This window comes from Saimiri boliviensis, chromosome 8, assembly GCF_048565385.1.
Source record: "Saimiri boliviensis isolate mSaiBol1 chromosome 8, mSaiBol1.pri, whole genome shotgun sequence".
NCBI lineage: Eukaryota > Metazoa > Chordata > Mammalia > Primates > Cebidae > Saimiri > Saimiri boliviensis.
In genome coordinates, this window is record NC_133456.1 from 22,714,716 (window position 1) to 22,732,252 (window position 17,537).

General features: G+C 48.7%; 1 protein-coding gene across 2 annotated transcripts in view; it reads right to left on the reverse strand.

Moving 5' to 3' along the window:
* Positions 1–13,953, reverse strand: part of COPG1 (COPI coat complex subunit gamma 1) — a 31,772-nt gene extending 17,819 nt beyond the window's left edge. The window contains exons 1-12 of one of the 2 annotated variants that reach the window (XM_039477389.2): positions 13,772–13,953; positions 12,761–12,813; positions 11,895–11,975; positions 11,561–11,632; positions 11,302–11,381; positions 9,622–9,697; positions 9,293–9,385; positions 8,219–8,305; positions 6,444–6,601; positions 6,211–6,344; positions 2,434–2,501; positions 2,044–2,232 (exon numbers count right to left, since the gene is read on the reverse strand). In XM_039477389.2, coding sequence (XP_039333323.1) covers positions 2,044–2,232; positions 2,434–2,501; positions 6,211–6,344; positions 6,444–6,601; positions 8,219–8,305; positions 9,293–9,385; positions 9,622–9,697; positions 11,302–11,381; positions 11,561–11,632; positions 11,895–11,975; positions 12,761–12,813; positions 13,772–13,808 — 1,128 coding nt within the window. In that variant the 5' untranslated portion in view covers positions 13,809–13,953. Of the gene's footprint in view, positions 1–2,043; positions 2,233–2,433; positions 2,502–6,210; positions 6,345–6,443; positions 6,602–8,218; positions 8,306–9,292; positions 9,386–9,621; positions 9,698–11,301; positions 11,382–11,560; positions 11,633–11,894; positions 11,976–12,611; positions 12,705–12,760; positions 12,814–13,771 lie in introns of those variants that run through there. The other variant, XM_039477390.2, reaches the window with a different exon arrangement.
* Positions 13,954–17,537: the final 3,584 nt, after the last annotated feature.

Consider the following 17,537-nt stretch of genomic DNA (forward strand, 5'->3'; position numbering starts at 1 on the left):
CAGTGGCACGATCTTGGCTTACTGCAACCTCTGCCTCCCAGCCAGGTCAAATAATTCTCCTACTTCAGCCTCCCAAGTAGCCAGGACTACAAGTGGGAGCCACTACACCCAGTTAATTTTTGTTTTTTAGTAGACCCAGGGTTTCACCATGTTGGCCAGGCTGATCCCAAACTGCTGATCTCAAGTGACCTGCCCACCTCGGCTTCCCAAAGTGCTGGGATTACAGGTGTGAGCTACCACACCCAGCCAATTTTTTTTTTTTTTTTTTTTTTTTGAGACAAGGTCTCACTCTATTGCCCAGGCTACAGTGCAGTGGCATGATCATGGCTCACTGCAGTCTCAGACTCCTGGGCTCAAGTGATCCTCCTACCTCAGCCTCCTGAGTAGGTAGGACTACAGGTGTGCATCACCATACCTGGCTAATTTTTTTTTTTTAAAGATGGGGTTTCACCATGATGGCCAAACTTGTCTTGAACTCCCGACCTCAGGTGATCCACCCACCTCAGCCTACCAAAGTGCTTGGATTACAGGCGTGAGCCACTGCGCCTGGCCCTGGCCAATTTTTTAAAAAAATTTCTTGTAGAGGCAAGTTCTCACTACGTTACCCAGACTGGTCTCAAAATTCAGGCCTCAAGTGATCCTCCCTCCTTGGCCACCCAAAGCACTGAGATTACAAGCATGAGCCACCATGCCCAGCCCCAGAAGGATCTTTCTAATATGCAAATCTCACTGTGTCATTTCAGCCTACAAAGCATTCTTGTAACCCACAGGCAGAGTAGACTGCTGCCTACTTCACATAATCCACACTACAGAATTTACCACAATATATTATTCATATTGTTGTCTGCTCTTATTAAAACTCTCCAGTGACATGCTACATTGTTCTATCAATTAACAATTGTGAAATAACAGAATTACAGAAATTGAGAACAAATTAATGGCTGCCAGGGGTTAGGGACAGGAAGATAGGAATGGGCATGGCTATGAAGAGATAACATGAGAGTCTTCTGGAGATGGATAGTTGAGTGTCTTCACTGTGGTGGCAATTTTGAAAGTCTCCATGTGACAGCTTTCATAGAGCTTTCCACACACACAGGAGTTGCCTGTGTAGCTGGTGAAATGTGAATGAGCCCTACGGATCGTGCCAGTATCACTTTCCTGGCTGACACTGTCCTGTGCTTGTGTGGGTTGCTGGCACTGCAGGAGAGGGTTGATGCAGGGGTGCATAGGACTTCTCAGTATATTTCTTTGTAACCTCCTATGAATTATTTCAAAATAAAAGTTCAAAAATACTCAGATCCTTCTCCCTGCCCCAAAAGAATACCTTTCCAATGTCTTCCTTGCAATCAAAACTCTTTACCTGACCATGGGCTTTACGTAATTGAGCCCTGTCTATTCTGACTTTGCCACCTGCATTGGCCCCACAGCTCTCCCACCTGCTAGCCTTCTCTCTCCTTGACTTGCTCCTGCCTTTCCTCCCAGGTTTTCCCATGGCTAGCTCTTTGCACCTATTCGGGTTGGAGCTCAAACATCACCCTCCAGAACGGCCTTCCCAGACAGACCATGCTTCTCCTGGGATCACCCATGCTGTATTTCTATACTCTTGACTGCAGTACCCATGCCTGAGACGATCCTGTCTACTCCTTTCTTTACCTGTTTACTGTTTCTCTCCCATCCCTAGAAAGGATGCTCCGGGAGGGCAGGCACCTGCCTGGTTCACTGCTATGTTCCCCTCTGATCACTCTACATAGCAGACAGCAAGTGCTCAAGAAATACTTGGACAAATCAATGAATCCTTAACTGGCCTGGAAACTACTGTTCTGTCAGTACTAGAGGACAATAGAGATGAAGGCCTGGAGGCAGGACTGCACACATTTCTCTGAAGGCCAAACCTCTGCAGAGCAATGTGCTGGCCTCCTCTGAGTCCTCAAGGCTGACCAGCCCCTCAGGTAAGTCCTGCCAGGAGGGCTGTGGCCACAGTGAGCAGGGACAGAGCTCCCTCCTTACTCTGGGGTCCATGGGTATCCCAGGGGTAGCGGGTACCTTGAATTCATCTGAGATCTCTGACATGAAGGAGGAGATCTGCTTCATGAGGCGGTCGATGCTGCTCTCGCTGCCTGTCTTAAGAAGGGTGGTGATGGCCAGCGTGGCGATGCTGCGGTTTGAATCTGTGACCAGGTTTTCCAGATCCAGATTGCAAGCTGTCACAGCTGACGGATGCTTCATGGCAACCTGTTTTGGGAGGACAGGGACAGAGAGGGCAGGACCTCAGTGCTGTCACTTTATTTGATGATTTGATCCAGTCAGATCATCTCACCATCCAGAAGAAAGTAACTGTGACCAGGGCTACATCTTGCCCAGCCAGGTCAGAGGCAAAGACGTATCTCCAGTTGCATTAGACAGCTTCTTCCAACCCCCGACCTGGACTCTTACCTTATTAAGGGTGCGAACAGCAGCGTAACGGAGAGCAGCCTTGGGTGAGCTGCAGAAAAGCTGGAGCACTGTGGGGAGATGGATGTCACATGTCAGGTGGTCTTCACTCTGGGCAGCTGGCAAAACTGGGGGCAGCTGTTCTGACTCAAATCCTCTGCTCAGCTCATTTCCCTGCTGACACCGCCGCCCCAATCCAAGACAGAGAGCTCTCCTCAACCTAGGCGCCTAAGCCATGAACAGAGTTCACAATGTCTGTGAGCACCCAGGGGTTCCTGTGAGGACTGTTATTCACTGGGCATCTGCTGTGTGCCAGGTGCTGTGCTACACAGTGGACATGCCTCACTTCTGTAGCTTGCAGCTCCACTTTACAGGTAAGGAGACTGAGGCACAAAGGGAAAGCAAACAGACTTTAGGTTGGCAGCCAGTAACTGGCAGAACCAGAATTAAATTCCAAGACTGCTGGCAACTGCAGCCTGAGCCCTTAACCTCTGTGAAGTAACACTCCACTCCTCTCTCCTATTGTGTCTACTGAAGCCAACAGAACTTCCCCCCTCAGCACTGAGTACTGCAGAACAAAGTCCTCTCTTTTTTTTTTTTGAGACGGAGTTTCGCTCTTGTTACCCAGGCTGGAGTGCAATGGCGCGATCTCGGCTCACCGCAACCTCCGCCTCCTGAGTTCAAGCAATTCTCTTGCCTCAGCCTCCTGAGTAGCTGGGATTACAGGCACGCGCCACCATGCCCAGTTAATTTTTTGTATTTTTAGTAGAGACGGGGTTTCACCATGTTGACCAGGATGGTCTTGATCTCTCGACCTCGTGATCCACCCGCCTCGGCCTCCCAAAGTGCCGGGATTACAGGCTTGAGCCACCACGCCCGGCCACGAAGTCCTCTTAAATAAATGGTTGATTTTTTACTACATGAGAGCCATTCGGGTACCGTATCTCCCTTGCCCTGGCTGCCAGGAAGCTCAGAGCTAAATTGGGCACTGAATCATACAAGTAAAGATGACTACTTAAAGATGCTACTGTTTTCTAGAATATCTATGCTCCTTTCTTCATAAGTTGGCTTTTATTCTCTAACACTTAAAAAAAAATTTTTTTCTTAATGCTTTTTTTTTTTTTGAGACGGAATTTCGCTTGTTATCCAGGCTGGAGTGCAATGGCGCAATCTCGGTTCACCACAACCTCTGCCTTCTGGGTTCAAGCAATTCTCCTGCCTCAGCCTCCTGAGTAGCTGGGACTACCGGTGCGCGTGCCACCATGCCCAGCTAATTTTTGTATTTTTAGTAGAGACAGGGTTTTACCATGTTGACCAGGATGGTCTTGATCTCTTGACCTCATGATCCACCCACCTCGGCCTCCCAATGTGCTGGGATTATAGGCATGAGCCACTGCGCCTGGCCTCTTTTTTTTTTTTTTTTTTTTTTTGAGACGGAGTTTCGCTCTTGTTACCCAGGCTGGAGTGCAATGGCACGATCTCGGCTCGCCGCAATCTCCGCCTCCTGGGTTCAGGCAATTCTCCTGCCTCAGCCTCCTGAGTAGCTGGGATTACAGGCACGTGCCACCATGCCCATTTTGTATTTTTAGTAGAGACGGAGTTTCACCATGTTGACCAGGATGGTCTCGATCTGTTGACCTTGTGATCCACCCGCCTCGGCCTCCCAAAGTGCTGGGATTACAGGCTTGAGCCACCGTGCCCGGCCCCTACGCCTGGCCTCTTAATGCTTATTTTGAAAACCCTACTTTATTTACATCTTTCATTATTCTGAAAATGTTGGGGATATAACAAGAATGAATGAAGGCCGGGCGTAGTGGCTCACGCCTGTAATCCCAGCACTTTGGAAGGCTGAGGCGGGCGGATCACCTGAAGTCAGGAGTTCAAGACCAGCCTGACCAACATGGTGAAACCCTGTCTCTAAAAATAAAATAATTTAAAAAATAATGAATGAATACCCAAATCAGTGTATGAATTCATTAGTTCTTTTTTTTTTTTTTTTGAGATGGAGTCTTATTCTGTCACCCAAGCTGGAGTACAGTGGTACAATCTTGGCTCACTGCAACCTCTGCCTCCTAGGTTCAAGGGATTCTCCTGCCTCAGCCTCCTGAGTAGCCAGGATTACAGGCATGCACCACCACACCCAGCTAATTTTTGTATTTTCAGTTGAGACGGGGTTTCACCATGTTGGTCAGGTTGGTCTCGAATTCCTGACCTCATGATCTGCCCACCTCAGCCTCCCAAAGTGCAGGGATTACAGGTGTTATCTACCACGCTCAGTAGTTCTTTTTTCATTTCTAAGGAGGAGGGGAGATTTCTCTCTCCAAACATGAACTCCATCTGTCTGCCTGACCAAGTTTTATACTGTTATAGCAGAGAATAAGAAAAATAAGAGGCCCAATCATTTCTCAAAACCTGCAAATCTAACTCTCCCGCCACAACATCTTTGCTTTCCAGGGACCTGTTCTAAAACACACCCCACTTCTCTTCCACTCTTAATCTAGGTTTCTCACCCTGAGCACCTCTCCTTTTCTAGCCTCTCAACATACCCACTTTCCAGTATCAACCACTTTCCATCTCTTCATAGGCTTTCTCCTCCCTGACAGGGGGATTCCCATACCTTGTGTAGGGTGCTGCACAGAGAAGACTCCAGGACTCAAGGCTGCTAGACTCCCCTTAATAACAGCAAACAACGGCTGGGCGTGGTGGCTCACGCCTGTAACCCCAGCACTTTGGGAGACCGAGGCGGGTGGATCACAAGGTCATGGGTTCAAGACCAGCCTGGCTAATATGGTGAAACTCCATCTCTACTAAAAATACAAAATTTAGCTGGGCATGGTGGCGGGCACCTGTAATCCCAGCTACTCAGGAAGCTGAGGCAGGAGAATCGCTTGAACCCAACAGGCAGAAGTTGAAGTGAACCAAGATCATGCCACTGCACTCCAGCCTGGGCAACAGAGCAAGACTCCATCTCAACAAAAACAAAAACAAAAACAAAAAAACAGCAAACAATAAACATGTTGCCTTCTAAGCAATTTGTCTAGATCCCACATTTTCTGTCTATAAAACCCTATGTAATGGGCATGACCTATCATCCACATCTGAGAAAAGAAAGGGAGACATGGAGAGGATGGGTGGCCTTGCCAGGCTCACCCAGTTGGTAAGGGGCAGAGCCAGGGCTCTAACACAGGCTGCCCTGCTCCACTGCTGTAGCCAGAGGCTCAGAATGACCCTCTATACCAGGCGTCCCCAAACTTTTTACACGGGGGGCCAGTTCACTGTCCCTCAGACCGCTGGAGGGCCGCCACATACTGTGCTCCTCTCACTGACCACCAAGAGGTGCCCCTTCCTGAAGTGCGGCGGGGGGCCGGATAAATGGCCCTAGGGGGCCTCATGCGGCCCGCGGGCCATAGTTTGGGGACGCCTGCTCTATACTGTTCTCTCTTTCACCTGGAAAAGCTCAGCTCCAGGTCACAGGCACCAGTTTCACAGATCCTGAGTTCCTCCACCAGGCCTCGTCCTGTGGCCAGCCAACCCGACAGGCTCCAGAGTGGACCCAAGCCTTACCTCAGCCTCTTCAGCGGACCGACAGCCCACCCCCAAAATGTGACACACATGGGGCTCCAGCATAGTGTCTGGGCAGGTGCTTCCTAGGTATGGACTCCTTAACACCAGTCTGTGGCCTATTTGAGAGCATTTTCTTTCTTTCCCCCAGCCCCTGACCCAGGCCTAGTTCCTGGCAAGCATAAACATGTGAGGCTGGGGGAAGGAATGCCCGGTGACCTGACACAGCTGGGGCCAGCTCTTTGGCACTGCAGCCTGGCAGATTGACGATGGCCGAGGCGGCTTCATACACGACCATCTCGTGCTTGTTGCGCAAGCAGCTCTCGATGAAATCAAACAGTGGGCTGTCACGGCTACAAAAGAACACAGGGTGACAAGTAAAGCTTGGGGGTGGCCCAGCATGGTAGGGTAAACGAGGCGTCACCTAGCTAGTGAGAGACGAGAGCCGTTACCTGCCATCCTCCTCTTCTAGCTGCTTGCTGGCCACGCGGATCATCATGCAGTAGGCAAAGGGAGACTTAAGGCCGTGCCGAGTGACCTTGCTGATCATCTTATTGACAGCCAAGCGGTCATTCTTACGTACGTGGTACAGGAGCCCTAGTGCGTGGTACTATAGGACAGGAGACAGTAACAGAGTACAGATGTATGACTTTTGGGTATACTGCCCGTATACCCAAATGGGCATGACCTTCAGCCTTCTCATTTCTAAGATGAGCACAGTAGCAGCCAGCACACAGAGTGGCTGTGACAACCGCCCCAGGTACTCTATGTATACAGCCCTCCATACAATGCTTCACAAACCACAGGAGTGTATCTGTGGTTCTTGTTCCCACCCCCACTTCGGCAAGAGCCCTAACAGGCAGCATAAATACAAGTACGGAAAGGGACAACAAACAGTACAAAGATGAAAGCGATGTGAGACACCTAGCGCTTTCACTAGGAGAGACAGAAGGCGGGAGCCAGACCTTGAGCGTGGTCATGTTTGTAAGTCACTGTGTGGGACACCTTAGCTACGAAATCTTGCATTACCCACAACAACCCTGCAGGTAGACAGTTTTATCTCTGCTGACTTGCCTGAAGACTCCTGGCTGGTACTGACAAAGCTAGGTCTGGAGGGGCAAAAGTCCAGCGACTCCCTTTCTAAAGATGTGAGGTCTCATAGTTATTTCCTGTCCTCAATACTCTTTTGTTTCCTAAAGGAGCGGCATTTGCGAGCAAAGATATGGCAGCTGTGCATGCCTTCTACGTGGGAGGCTTATCCGGCCTTCAGAAGTGTTTTGAGGGGCCACAGCTGGCCCTGAAGACAAGAATCACACAAAGGATTAGAAGGCAGATGAGAGATGAAGAGAATATATAAACACACAGGGAGTGCCGATAGGCAGGCCCCAGATGGGTCACATGTTACACACATGATCTCAGTTCATCCTTGCTGCTTTGTGAGGCAGTAACCATTCACATTTTACAGACAAGGAAACCAGGACTCAGAGTAATAAAAGGAAGCGTGGCCTAGGTCACTGAGGAACCGTAAAGTAGATGGAAGCCTCACCAAGGTAATTCTACACATCATAACAAAGCCAGGTTGGCAAAGGCCTAAATTTAGGCAGCCCTCTGCCTGCTGTGGCCAAGTTTGCCACATCATATGCTCTAAAACAACATTCAGCTGGTTATCAAAACACTTCAATAGCCGGGCGCAGTGGCTCACGCCTGTAATCCCAGCACTTTGGGAGGCCGAGGCGGGTGGATCATGAGGTCAAGAGATCGAGACCATCCTGGTCAACAAGGTGAAACCCTGTCTCTACTAAAAATACAAAAATTAGCTGGGCATGGTGGCACATGCCTGTAATCCCAGCTACTCGGGAGGCTGAGGCAGGAGAATTGCCTGAACCCAGGAGGCAGAGGTTGCGGTGAGCCGAGATCGCGCCATTGCACTCCAGCCTGGGTAACAACAGAGCGAAACTCTGTCTCAAAAAAAAAAAAAAAAAAAAAAAACACTTCAATAGTTCAGCACCAGCTGGTAACCAGTCTCTAACTCAAGCTCTGCAAGTGGTACCCTGAATTCTCTAACCCAAGACCTCCCAATTCTTCCCATGATCCAATGACAAACGGATTAAAGGCTGCTATGGCCAGGAGTCACCAAGGATCCCAGTGGCAAGCGTCCGTGCCAACTGGCCAGGGCCTTACCACCTGCCTGAGCGTTTTAAATATCACTCCCTTGCTCACATCTCACCTGGACCATGATGTTATCACTGGATGCCGCCTCCTGAGCCTCATTCACCCAGCGCTTGACCACATCAAAGCTGCACTTCAGCAGGTGCTATGGGCAACAGGGCATATTAAGGGGCAGGTAGGAAGTGTCCCCATCACATCTTCTGGGCCCAGTTCTAGTCTTCCCTCAGACACAGCTCAGGGGCTCACCACTGTCCTAGTCCTGAGAGACCATGGACAAACTCAGGATGCTCCCACCCTCACTGTGCCTGCCCAAGGCATGGGTCAAAGGCCATCCACCCACACCCTTCTTCAATCACCCCAGAGTTCGTCAGCTGTCTTCACTGAGGAGGGTGGGACTCTCAGGCTTGCAGATACATAAATATATTCTTTTGGCCAGGTGTGGTGGCTCATGCTTGTAATCCCAGCAATTTGGCAGGTTAAGGCAGGTGAATCACTTGAGGTCAGTAGTTCAAGACCAGCCTGGCCAACATGTGAAAATCCCATCTCTACCAAAAATACAAAAATTAGCCGAGTGTGGTGGTGCACACCTGCAATCCCAGCTGCTCAGGTGGCTGAGGCACACAAATCGTTGAGCCAGGGAGGCAGAGGTTGCAGTGAGCCGAGATTGCGCCACTGCACTCCAGTCTGGGTGACAGAGTGAGACTCTGTCTCAAAAAAAAAAAAAAAAAAAAAAAAAAGAGAGAGGCTGGGTGCAGTGGCTCACCCCTGTAATCCCAGCACTTTGGGAGGCCAAGGCCGGTGGATCACAAGGTCAGGAGTTCAAGACCAGCCTGGCCAAGATGGTGAAACTCCATCTCTACTAAAAACACAAAAATTAGCCGGGGCAGTGGCAGGTGCCTGTAATCCCAGCTATTTGGGAGGCTGAGGCAGGAGAACCACTTTAACCCAAGTAGCAGAAGTTGCAGTATGCTGAGATCGCGCCACTGCACTCCAGCCTGGATGACAGAGTAAGACTCTGTTTCCCAAAAAAAATAAAGAAATAAATATTTTCTTTTTCCTACTAGAATGTGACTCTGATATTTTCTTCAATTTTCTGCTCCATCCCTAGCAGGACTCAGCAGCAGATACACACCAAGGAAGACACGAGAGCAGAGCTGGAGACACTGGGCACCTTGTCCACAATGGCCTGTTTCATGTAGCGCTCAATAGCCTGCAGCATCGTGCTCTGTGGGGACAAGCAGCAGGGTGAAGGAGACCCAGTCAGTCTTTGACAACTCTCAGGAGTGCAGGAATGGGGGCAAGGAGAAGTATGAGATGGAAATAAGTGTCTCGTGCTCCTGCACCACCCCCACCCCACATCACCTGGCTCAGTGAGATAGGGAAAACCCAAACCAAGCAAAAGTTGAGGCTGAGCGCCTCCATGGAGAGGCCGGGAAGCAGGGAGGGACTGGCATGACTCACGTCGGTGATCTGGCAGAGGGCTCGCACGGCCGGGCCCCGGTAGTTGTCTTCTTTCCCAGTCATGTCTTTTGTTAGGCTGCGGGGAAGGCATTGTCACTAAGCAGAGGGCCTGGGCCTGCTCACTCCTCTCCAGCTCCCATCACCACCCTTGTCCCAAGTACTACACCAGCCTCTTAACCAGTGCTCTCCCTTTATTCTTGCCCCTCCAAGCCTAACTCCACACAGCTGCTGGAGGGAGTTTGATAAAACTCAAAACCAAACAGGTCATCCCCCTGCTTTTGCTAAAAAGTTTCCATAGCTTCCTATTGCCAGAGGTCTGAATATAACTCCTTGAACTTCCCCAACTGGCCATGTTCACTCCTCTCCAGCCTCTGCACGTGCTGTTTCCTCAGCCTATAGCACTCCTCACCCCTCACCTCCACTCTGCCCTACTCTTTTTTTTTTGAGAGGAAGTCTCACTGTCACCCAGGCTGGAGTGTGCGGTCTCAACTCATTGCTGAGACCCGTGTTCAATCTCTCCTGCCTCAGCCTTACAAGTAGCTGGAAGGAATTACAGGTGTGTGACACGATGCCAGCCTAATTTTTGTATTTTTAGTAGAGACAGGGTTTCACTGTGTTGGCCAGGCTGATCTTGAATTCCTGACCTCATGATCCACCCACCTCGGCCTCCCGAAGTGTTGGGATTACAGGCGTGAGCCACTGCACCTGGCCATTACTTTTTTTTTTTTTTTTTTGAGATGGAGTCGTGCTTTCTTGCCCAAGCTGGAGTGCAGTGGCGCGATCTCAGCTCACTGCAACCTCCACCTCCCCAGTTCAAGCAATTCTCCTGCCTCAGCCTCCCAAGTAGTTGGGATTACAGGCACATGCCAACACACCCAGCTGGTTTTTGTATTTTTATTAGAGATGGGGTTTCACCATGTTGGCCAAGCTGGTCTCAAACTCCTGACCTCAGATGATCCACCCATCTCGGCCTCCCAAAGTGCTGGGATTACAGGTGTGAGCCACTGCGTCCAGCCTGTCCTACTGTTTCTTACTAATCCTTCAGGACTCCACTCAGATCATTCCTCTAGGATGACTTTCCTAATCGAAATCAAGCTGGATGCTCTTCTGGTCTGCTCTCACAGCCCATCATACTTCCATGATAAACCGTATTACGCCCTACCTTAATGACCTAATGCCTGGTTATTTCTCTGTAAATTCTGGGGCTGAAGAGACCATGCCTATCTTTTTTGTTGCTACATCCCCAGAGCTACATACAGAGACTGACAGGCAGGACAATCGCTTGAACCCGGGAGATGGAGGTTGCAGTGAGCCAAGATAGTGCCACTGCACTCCAACATGGTGACAGAGCAAGGCTCTGTCTCAAAAAAAAAAAAAAAAGAAAGAAAGAAAAAAGAAAAGAAAAAAGAAAATATTTGGGAAAGTTCTAGGCTGGTTTGGCTAAGAGAAATCAAGGAAAAGAAGAGTTTGTATCCAAGTCAAGGCCAGAGAATTAAAATGGAAACAGCACACCTGGAGGCTGCCATGGAGTGGGCAGCAGTAACTGAAGGATAAGGGAGACACAATAGGAAAGGGCAGCTGGCAACATGCAACCAAAAGCCTCACTGTCTGGTACACACAAGAAAAAATGGACTTTCAATGGAACCCATCAGAGGAGCCACCCACAACCCCATGACTTGCCTGCTGGTGACAATGATGACATCCTCTGCAATGCAAGACATCTCCTTGATGGTCAAGTAGCACATTCGACGGAGCGTGGGCTGGGAGATAGGTGGGAAAAGCCTATCAGCCCAGGCTTACTGAGGGCCAGAGCTGGGAGAAGAAATCTCCTATCTACACAAAGGCAGCCTGCACTGACTGGTGGGGCCAGCTTCCCTTGGCCCCCCATCACCTTGTCACAGCTGCCACTCTCAATAAAAAGCTGCGTCGGGGCACTTACATCATTGGACTGAAAGAGCTTGGTCATGGCAAAGAAAGCCTCGGTCGCTTCCGTGGTCCCCAGGTGCTCCCCCTGTGTTAATCAAGAAAGAAGTCTCAGCTTGGGACAGAGTCATCAGATAGCTCTTCCAACAGGATCAGCCCACACCAGATCCTGAGACCCTAAAGAGGCTCAAAGGCAACACATGAGACTTGGATGCTGAGGGGACCCAGAGCTGCGCTGTTGTCTACAACCATACAGAGACCGTCCAATAGCCTAAGAGTGATCATGATTTGTCCACTCCCCTCCAATCCCCCAGCACCATTCTCCCTACCTCCAAGCCTCACCCTGTTACCTGGTTTATGAGATAAAGAATCTTGGTGAGAATGTGGGCACATTTCCGAGGGTTGATGGGAGTTTCATTAAATACACGGGCCTATGAAGAAGTAACCAAGGATGTTATCTTCCAGCCTAGTTCATTTCCCTTCAAGTATATTCAATGTCTGAGAAGTCTCAGGGTAAACAGACTTGTCTAAACAGGGCTTTCTGGGTATGCAACAAGCTTCTTTACATAAGGAGTTTTTTTTTGGTTTTTTTTGTTTTCTTAACTCAACTACTAATTATTCTTAGACTCTTGTGTAAATATTAGTTAGGGATGTGCTAACTTACCGATTAGCAGATACTTAGCAAATATCTGCTAACTGGAAAGAGAAACAATGAATGACAACAATAAAGAAGTAACTGGCTGGGCACAGTGGCTCACGCCTATAATCCTAGCACTCTGAAAGGCTAAGGCAGGTGGATCACCTGAGGTCAAGAGTTTGAGACCAGCCTGGCCAACATGGTGAAACCCTGTATCTACTAAAAGTACAAAAATTAGCCAGGAGTGGTGGTGGGTGCATGTAATCTCAGCTACTCAAGAGGTTGAGGCAGGAAAATTGCTGGAACCCAGTAGGCGGAGGTTGTAGGAAACTGAGAACGTGCCATTGCTCTTCAGCCTGGGCTGACAACAGGGAGACTCTGTCTCAGAAAAAGAAAAGAAAAGAAAAGAAAAGATGTAAGCATAACTAACTGTCTCCAGGAACAAAGTATTCCTGTCTTCCAGGCACAAGTTTTCTCCCGTGTTGCTCTTCAAAACAATATTTTGAATGTGTTGGTATTTCAGTTGCACTGATGGTGAATATTTATGATGGAAGCTAGAGGTGAGCAAAGGTCACTTGCCTCCTGGAGTACCGCACTCTTCTCAAGGTGCTGGAATGGGTTGGAGCCTCCACCTACAGTCAAGGACAATGGAGAAGGCAGGTTGTGATTCTGAACTTCGAAACTCTCCCAGACAAAGATAAAGGGAAGATGTCCTTTCCTAGTAAATCTAGTAAAGTTCAAATTCATCAGCAATGGCAATCAAGGCTCTATAATCTGTCTAGGGATTCTACTAGTCTCCTGCAATCAGGTGGGCTCCATTATACCTCAAACCACTCACAGTCTCCCAACAGTCCTGTTAGAGTCTTATGCTTCTCACGGTGCTGTGTCTTGCGTTCATTTATATAACTCGTAATTTACTAAGTCCCTAAGTGCCAGGGACCACCATCTTCCTGTAACCAGTTCCTTCATAGCAGACGTCACATTTGCAAATAATTTCAATTACAGACGTCACATTTGCAAATAATGAGATTATCTGGTTGATGTCCATCTCCTCCACCGTGTGTGTGACCATTCTAATATTCCCAGATCAGTCACTGAGTGTTCTACTTGCTCTGTTGCAGTATCCAGGACACCATACGGTGCCTGGCATACAGTAACCGCTCAACATACTTTGCTGAATAAATGAATGATGGGGTCAGAGTTCCCAGCCACAGGACACTGGCTCCGCAAATTACACCCCAGTTTGGCAAGCACCAACATAGCCCCGGCGAACCTCAAGAGGTTGGAAGAAGAAAGTAACAAAAGACCATTCGGCCCGGTGCCCTCCTTCGAAAAACGGGCAAACTGAGGCCTAAAGAGGGGCGTGACGCACCCAAGGTCACTCAGAAAATTGCAGTCCGGGCTTACAAGCGCTGAGTCAGCCGAGCATGCTCGGGCTCTCCGAGGCCTGCCACTGACGAGCTGCGGACCCTGGCACAAGCTCCTGCTCCTCTCTGGGCCTCAGAATCTGGGTCAGGGCAGAGGCCCCGAAGGAAGGCTCGGCGAGTGGGAGGTCCGGCCTCCCCTCAGGCCCAGGCCTGGCCCTCTCACCTGACTCCTCGTCCTTCTTGTCGAATTTCTTCAACATAGTGGAGCCGGTGGGACGCAACGCAGCAACGCAATGCTCGACCAGCGCGGCAAGGAATAGCGGTGCGACGGTGGTTCTACAGGGACCACTTCCGGACTCCCACTCGCCACGTCGCCCTGCACTCTGCGCAGGCGCACTCCGCGCTCTGCGCCTGCGCTGATTCCGGCCGCCGCAGCCTGTGGGTCTCCGCCGGAGGAGTGGGGAAAGCCGGAGGGAGGGGCGAGGGCCTAAGTAGGAGGGGCGACGGCGAGGGGCGGGGCTTACTGACTAGCGTAACTCTGCGCCGTACGTCTCTTTTCGTGTGCTAAGGGAAGAGGAGAAGCCCCTGCCTCACTATGTTGTGGTGTCAGTCTTTGTGGCTTTCGCGTGTGAGGTTGGTGGCACACACTGGCCCGCAGTAAACACCCAGTCGATGTGACCGGTCTATTACTGTTATTGCCACCTTCCGAGGGAGACTTGCCAGCCCCTCCTCGCTTTCAGTTCCTTTCACCCGCCTGATTTCCTCCCTAGCTCGAATTGCCATTTAACACGCTTTATTTTTGCTTTCTGGCATTTAATTAATTAATTAATTAATTTACTTACTTACTGAAACAGGGTCTTGTTCTGCTGCCCAGGCTGTAGTGCAGTTGCACGAACTCGGCTCACTGCAGCCTATACCTGCCGGGCCACCGCACCAGGCCACTTCCTTGCTGTTTTGTTGTTGTTGTTGTTGTTGTGTTGTTGTGTTGTTTTTGTTTTTTTTTTTTAAGACAGGGTTTCACCACGTTGGTCAGGCTGGTCTTGAACTCCCGACCTCAGATAGTCCGCCCGCCTTGGCCTCCAAAGTGCTTGGATTACAGGCGTGAGCCACCACGCCGGGCCGCTATTTCTGTTGTTGTTGTTTGTTTGTTTGTTTTGTCTTTTATTCACTGTAGTGGATAATGTTGTCACATAGTAGTTGCTCAGTGAGTTCTCCTTGAATGAATGCATGAAATTGCACTTTTATCATATCCACCCGGCCCTAGCTCATCTGCTCCTGATGCAAATTGTCTTGTAAGTTATCAAGTTTAAGGGATCTAACTAAACAGCATGGAACTTCAACGTTGTTTTGTAAATACTTAGGATAATTATAGAGTGCCAACTAGATGCGCTGCCTACACGGAGAGGTGGGGGGGGGGGGCGCGAGGAAAGGAACGGAAAGGAGAAAATGACACATCACCCAGGGTTTATCTTCCTGGGGACCTGCGCAGGACACCCTGAAGTTAAGGTAAACACAGTGCACGCCAACGAGCCAGATTGCATTGGCAGTGGCAAAGTTGCAGTAGCCAAGGCTGCAACGCGTAGCCCGTAGCCCCAGCTTGCCCGGGGAGGGGAAGCCTGCAGTCCTGTGGGCAAGAGGAGTGGGCTGTGGAAGGCTGAGGCAGCGGCCCCAGGTGAAAAGGGTGACAGCAAAGCACTAGGAGGGAAGATGGGGGAGAGGCCAGACCTTAGGGTCATGGCTTTGCAGAGGCTAAGGCCTGGGGCAACAGATCTTGTGGCAGGTAAAATTGTGAAGAGCCAAAAAGATATTCAAAATCTTTGATCAGTAACCCTACCCCTAATCATGAGGAAATTGTTCAGAAGAAGAAAATGAGTCTGGTCAGTGGCTCAAGCCTGTAATCTCAGCACTTTGGGAGGCCAAGGCAAGTGGATCACCTGAGGTCAGTTGTTCCAGATCAGCCTGACCAACCTGGTGAAACCCCATCTCTTGTAATTCCAGCTACTTGGGAGGCTGAGGCAGGAGAATTGCTTGAAGCTGGGAGGTGGCGCTTGCAGAGAGCCGAGATCATGCCATTGCCTCCACCCTGGAGCCTGGACAACAAAAGCAAAACTCCGTCTCAAAAAAAAAAAAAAAAAAAAAAGAAAAAAAGAAAAGAAAAGAAAAATGAAGTTGCCTGCTGCAGCGGTTTGCAGCAAAATAATTGTAAACACCCTAAATGTTTATCAATAAAGGAATTATTAAGAACATCATGGTACATTGAGGACTAAACTGATTTTTGTCTTGTCCCAGCTACTCCAGGAGCCTGAGGTGGGAGAATCTCTTAAGCCTGGGAGGTCAAGGCTGCAGTGAGCCATTATCATGCCACTGTACATCCAACCTGGGCAACAGAGCAAGACCCTGTCTCAAAAAATATACAAGTGTACAATTCAGTGGGTTTTAGTATATTTTAAAAAGTTTGTGCACCTGTCCACACTAATTGGAGAACATTTTCATCACCCCCAAAAGAAACCTCTTTATCCATTAGCAGTCACTCCCCAATCACTCCTCTGCCCAGTCCCTGGCAACCACTGTTCTACTTTCTGTCTATATAGATTTGCGTATTGTGGATAGTTTGTTTAAATAGAATCATATGCTATGTAGCCTTTTGCGTGTTTGGCTTCTTTCAATTAGCATGTTTTCAAGACCCGTCCATGTTATAGCATGAATCAGTACTTCATTCCTTTTGTAGCTGGATAATATTACATTTTATGGATTTACCATATTTTGTTTGTTAAGCAGTTGATAGACGTTTGGGTTGTTTCCAGTCTAGCTTTTGTGAATAAAGCTGTGAATGCTGTGAACATTAATATACAAGCTTTTGTGCGACCCCGTTTTAATTTCTCTTGGGTCTATACCTAAGAGTGGAATTACTAGGTCATATGGTAACTATGTTTAACTTTTTGGGAACTGCCTAAATACTTTTCCAAAGCAGCTGCTCCATTTTACATTCCCACCAGCAGCGTATGAGGGTTTCAGTTTCTTCACATCCTTGTCAACACTTATTGTCTTTTTTATTATAGCCATGCTAGTGGGCATGAAGAGGTTTCAAGTTGCACTTTCCTGATGGCTACTGATGTTGAGCATCTTTTCATGTGCTTATTCGTCATTTGTAAACCTTCTTTGAAGAAATGTCTGTTTATATCCCTTGCTCATTTTAAAATTCATTTATCTTTTTATTAGAGTTGTATGAATTCTTTATATATTCTGGAGTCTAGACTCCCCCCTCTCTCTTTTTTTTTTTTTTTTTTTGGAACAGAGTTTTAGTCTGTCACCCAGGCTGGAGTGTAGTGTCTGGAGTGCCCTTGTCTCCCAGGTTCAAGCAATTCTCATGCTTCAGCCTCCCTAGTAGCTGGGACTACATACAGGCGGGTGCCACCAGGCTTGGCTGACTTTTGTGTTTTTGGTAGACGCAGGGTTTCACCATGTTGCCCAGAACTGGTCTCCAACTCCTGGCCTCAAATGATCTGCCTGCCTTGGCCTCCCAAAGAGTTGGGATTACAGGTGTGAGCCACCACGCGCAGCCTCTAGACACTTACTAGATACACGATTTGTAAATATTTTCTTCCATTCTATAGGTTGTCTTTTCACTTTCTTGATAGCGCCCTTTGAAGCATGAAAGCTTTTAATTTTGATGAAATTCGATTTGTCTAATTTTTCTTTTGTTGGCTTTTAGTGTCATATCTAAGAAATCATTGTTTAAGCCAAGATCAGAAAGATTTACTCCTATGTTTTCTTCTGAGAGTTTTATGGTTTTATCTTTTACGTTTAGGTATTTGATCCATTTTGAGTTAGGTTTTTTGTTTTTGTTTTTTTTTTTTTTTTTTTTTGAGACAAAGTCTCACTCTGTTGCCAGGCTGGAGTGCAGTGACATAATCTCCGCTTACTGCAACCTCCACCTCCCAGGTTCAAGCGATTCTTCTGCCTCAGCCTCCCAAGTAGTTGAGACTACA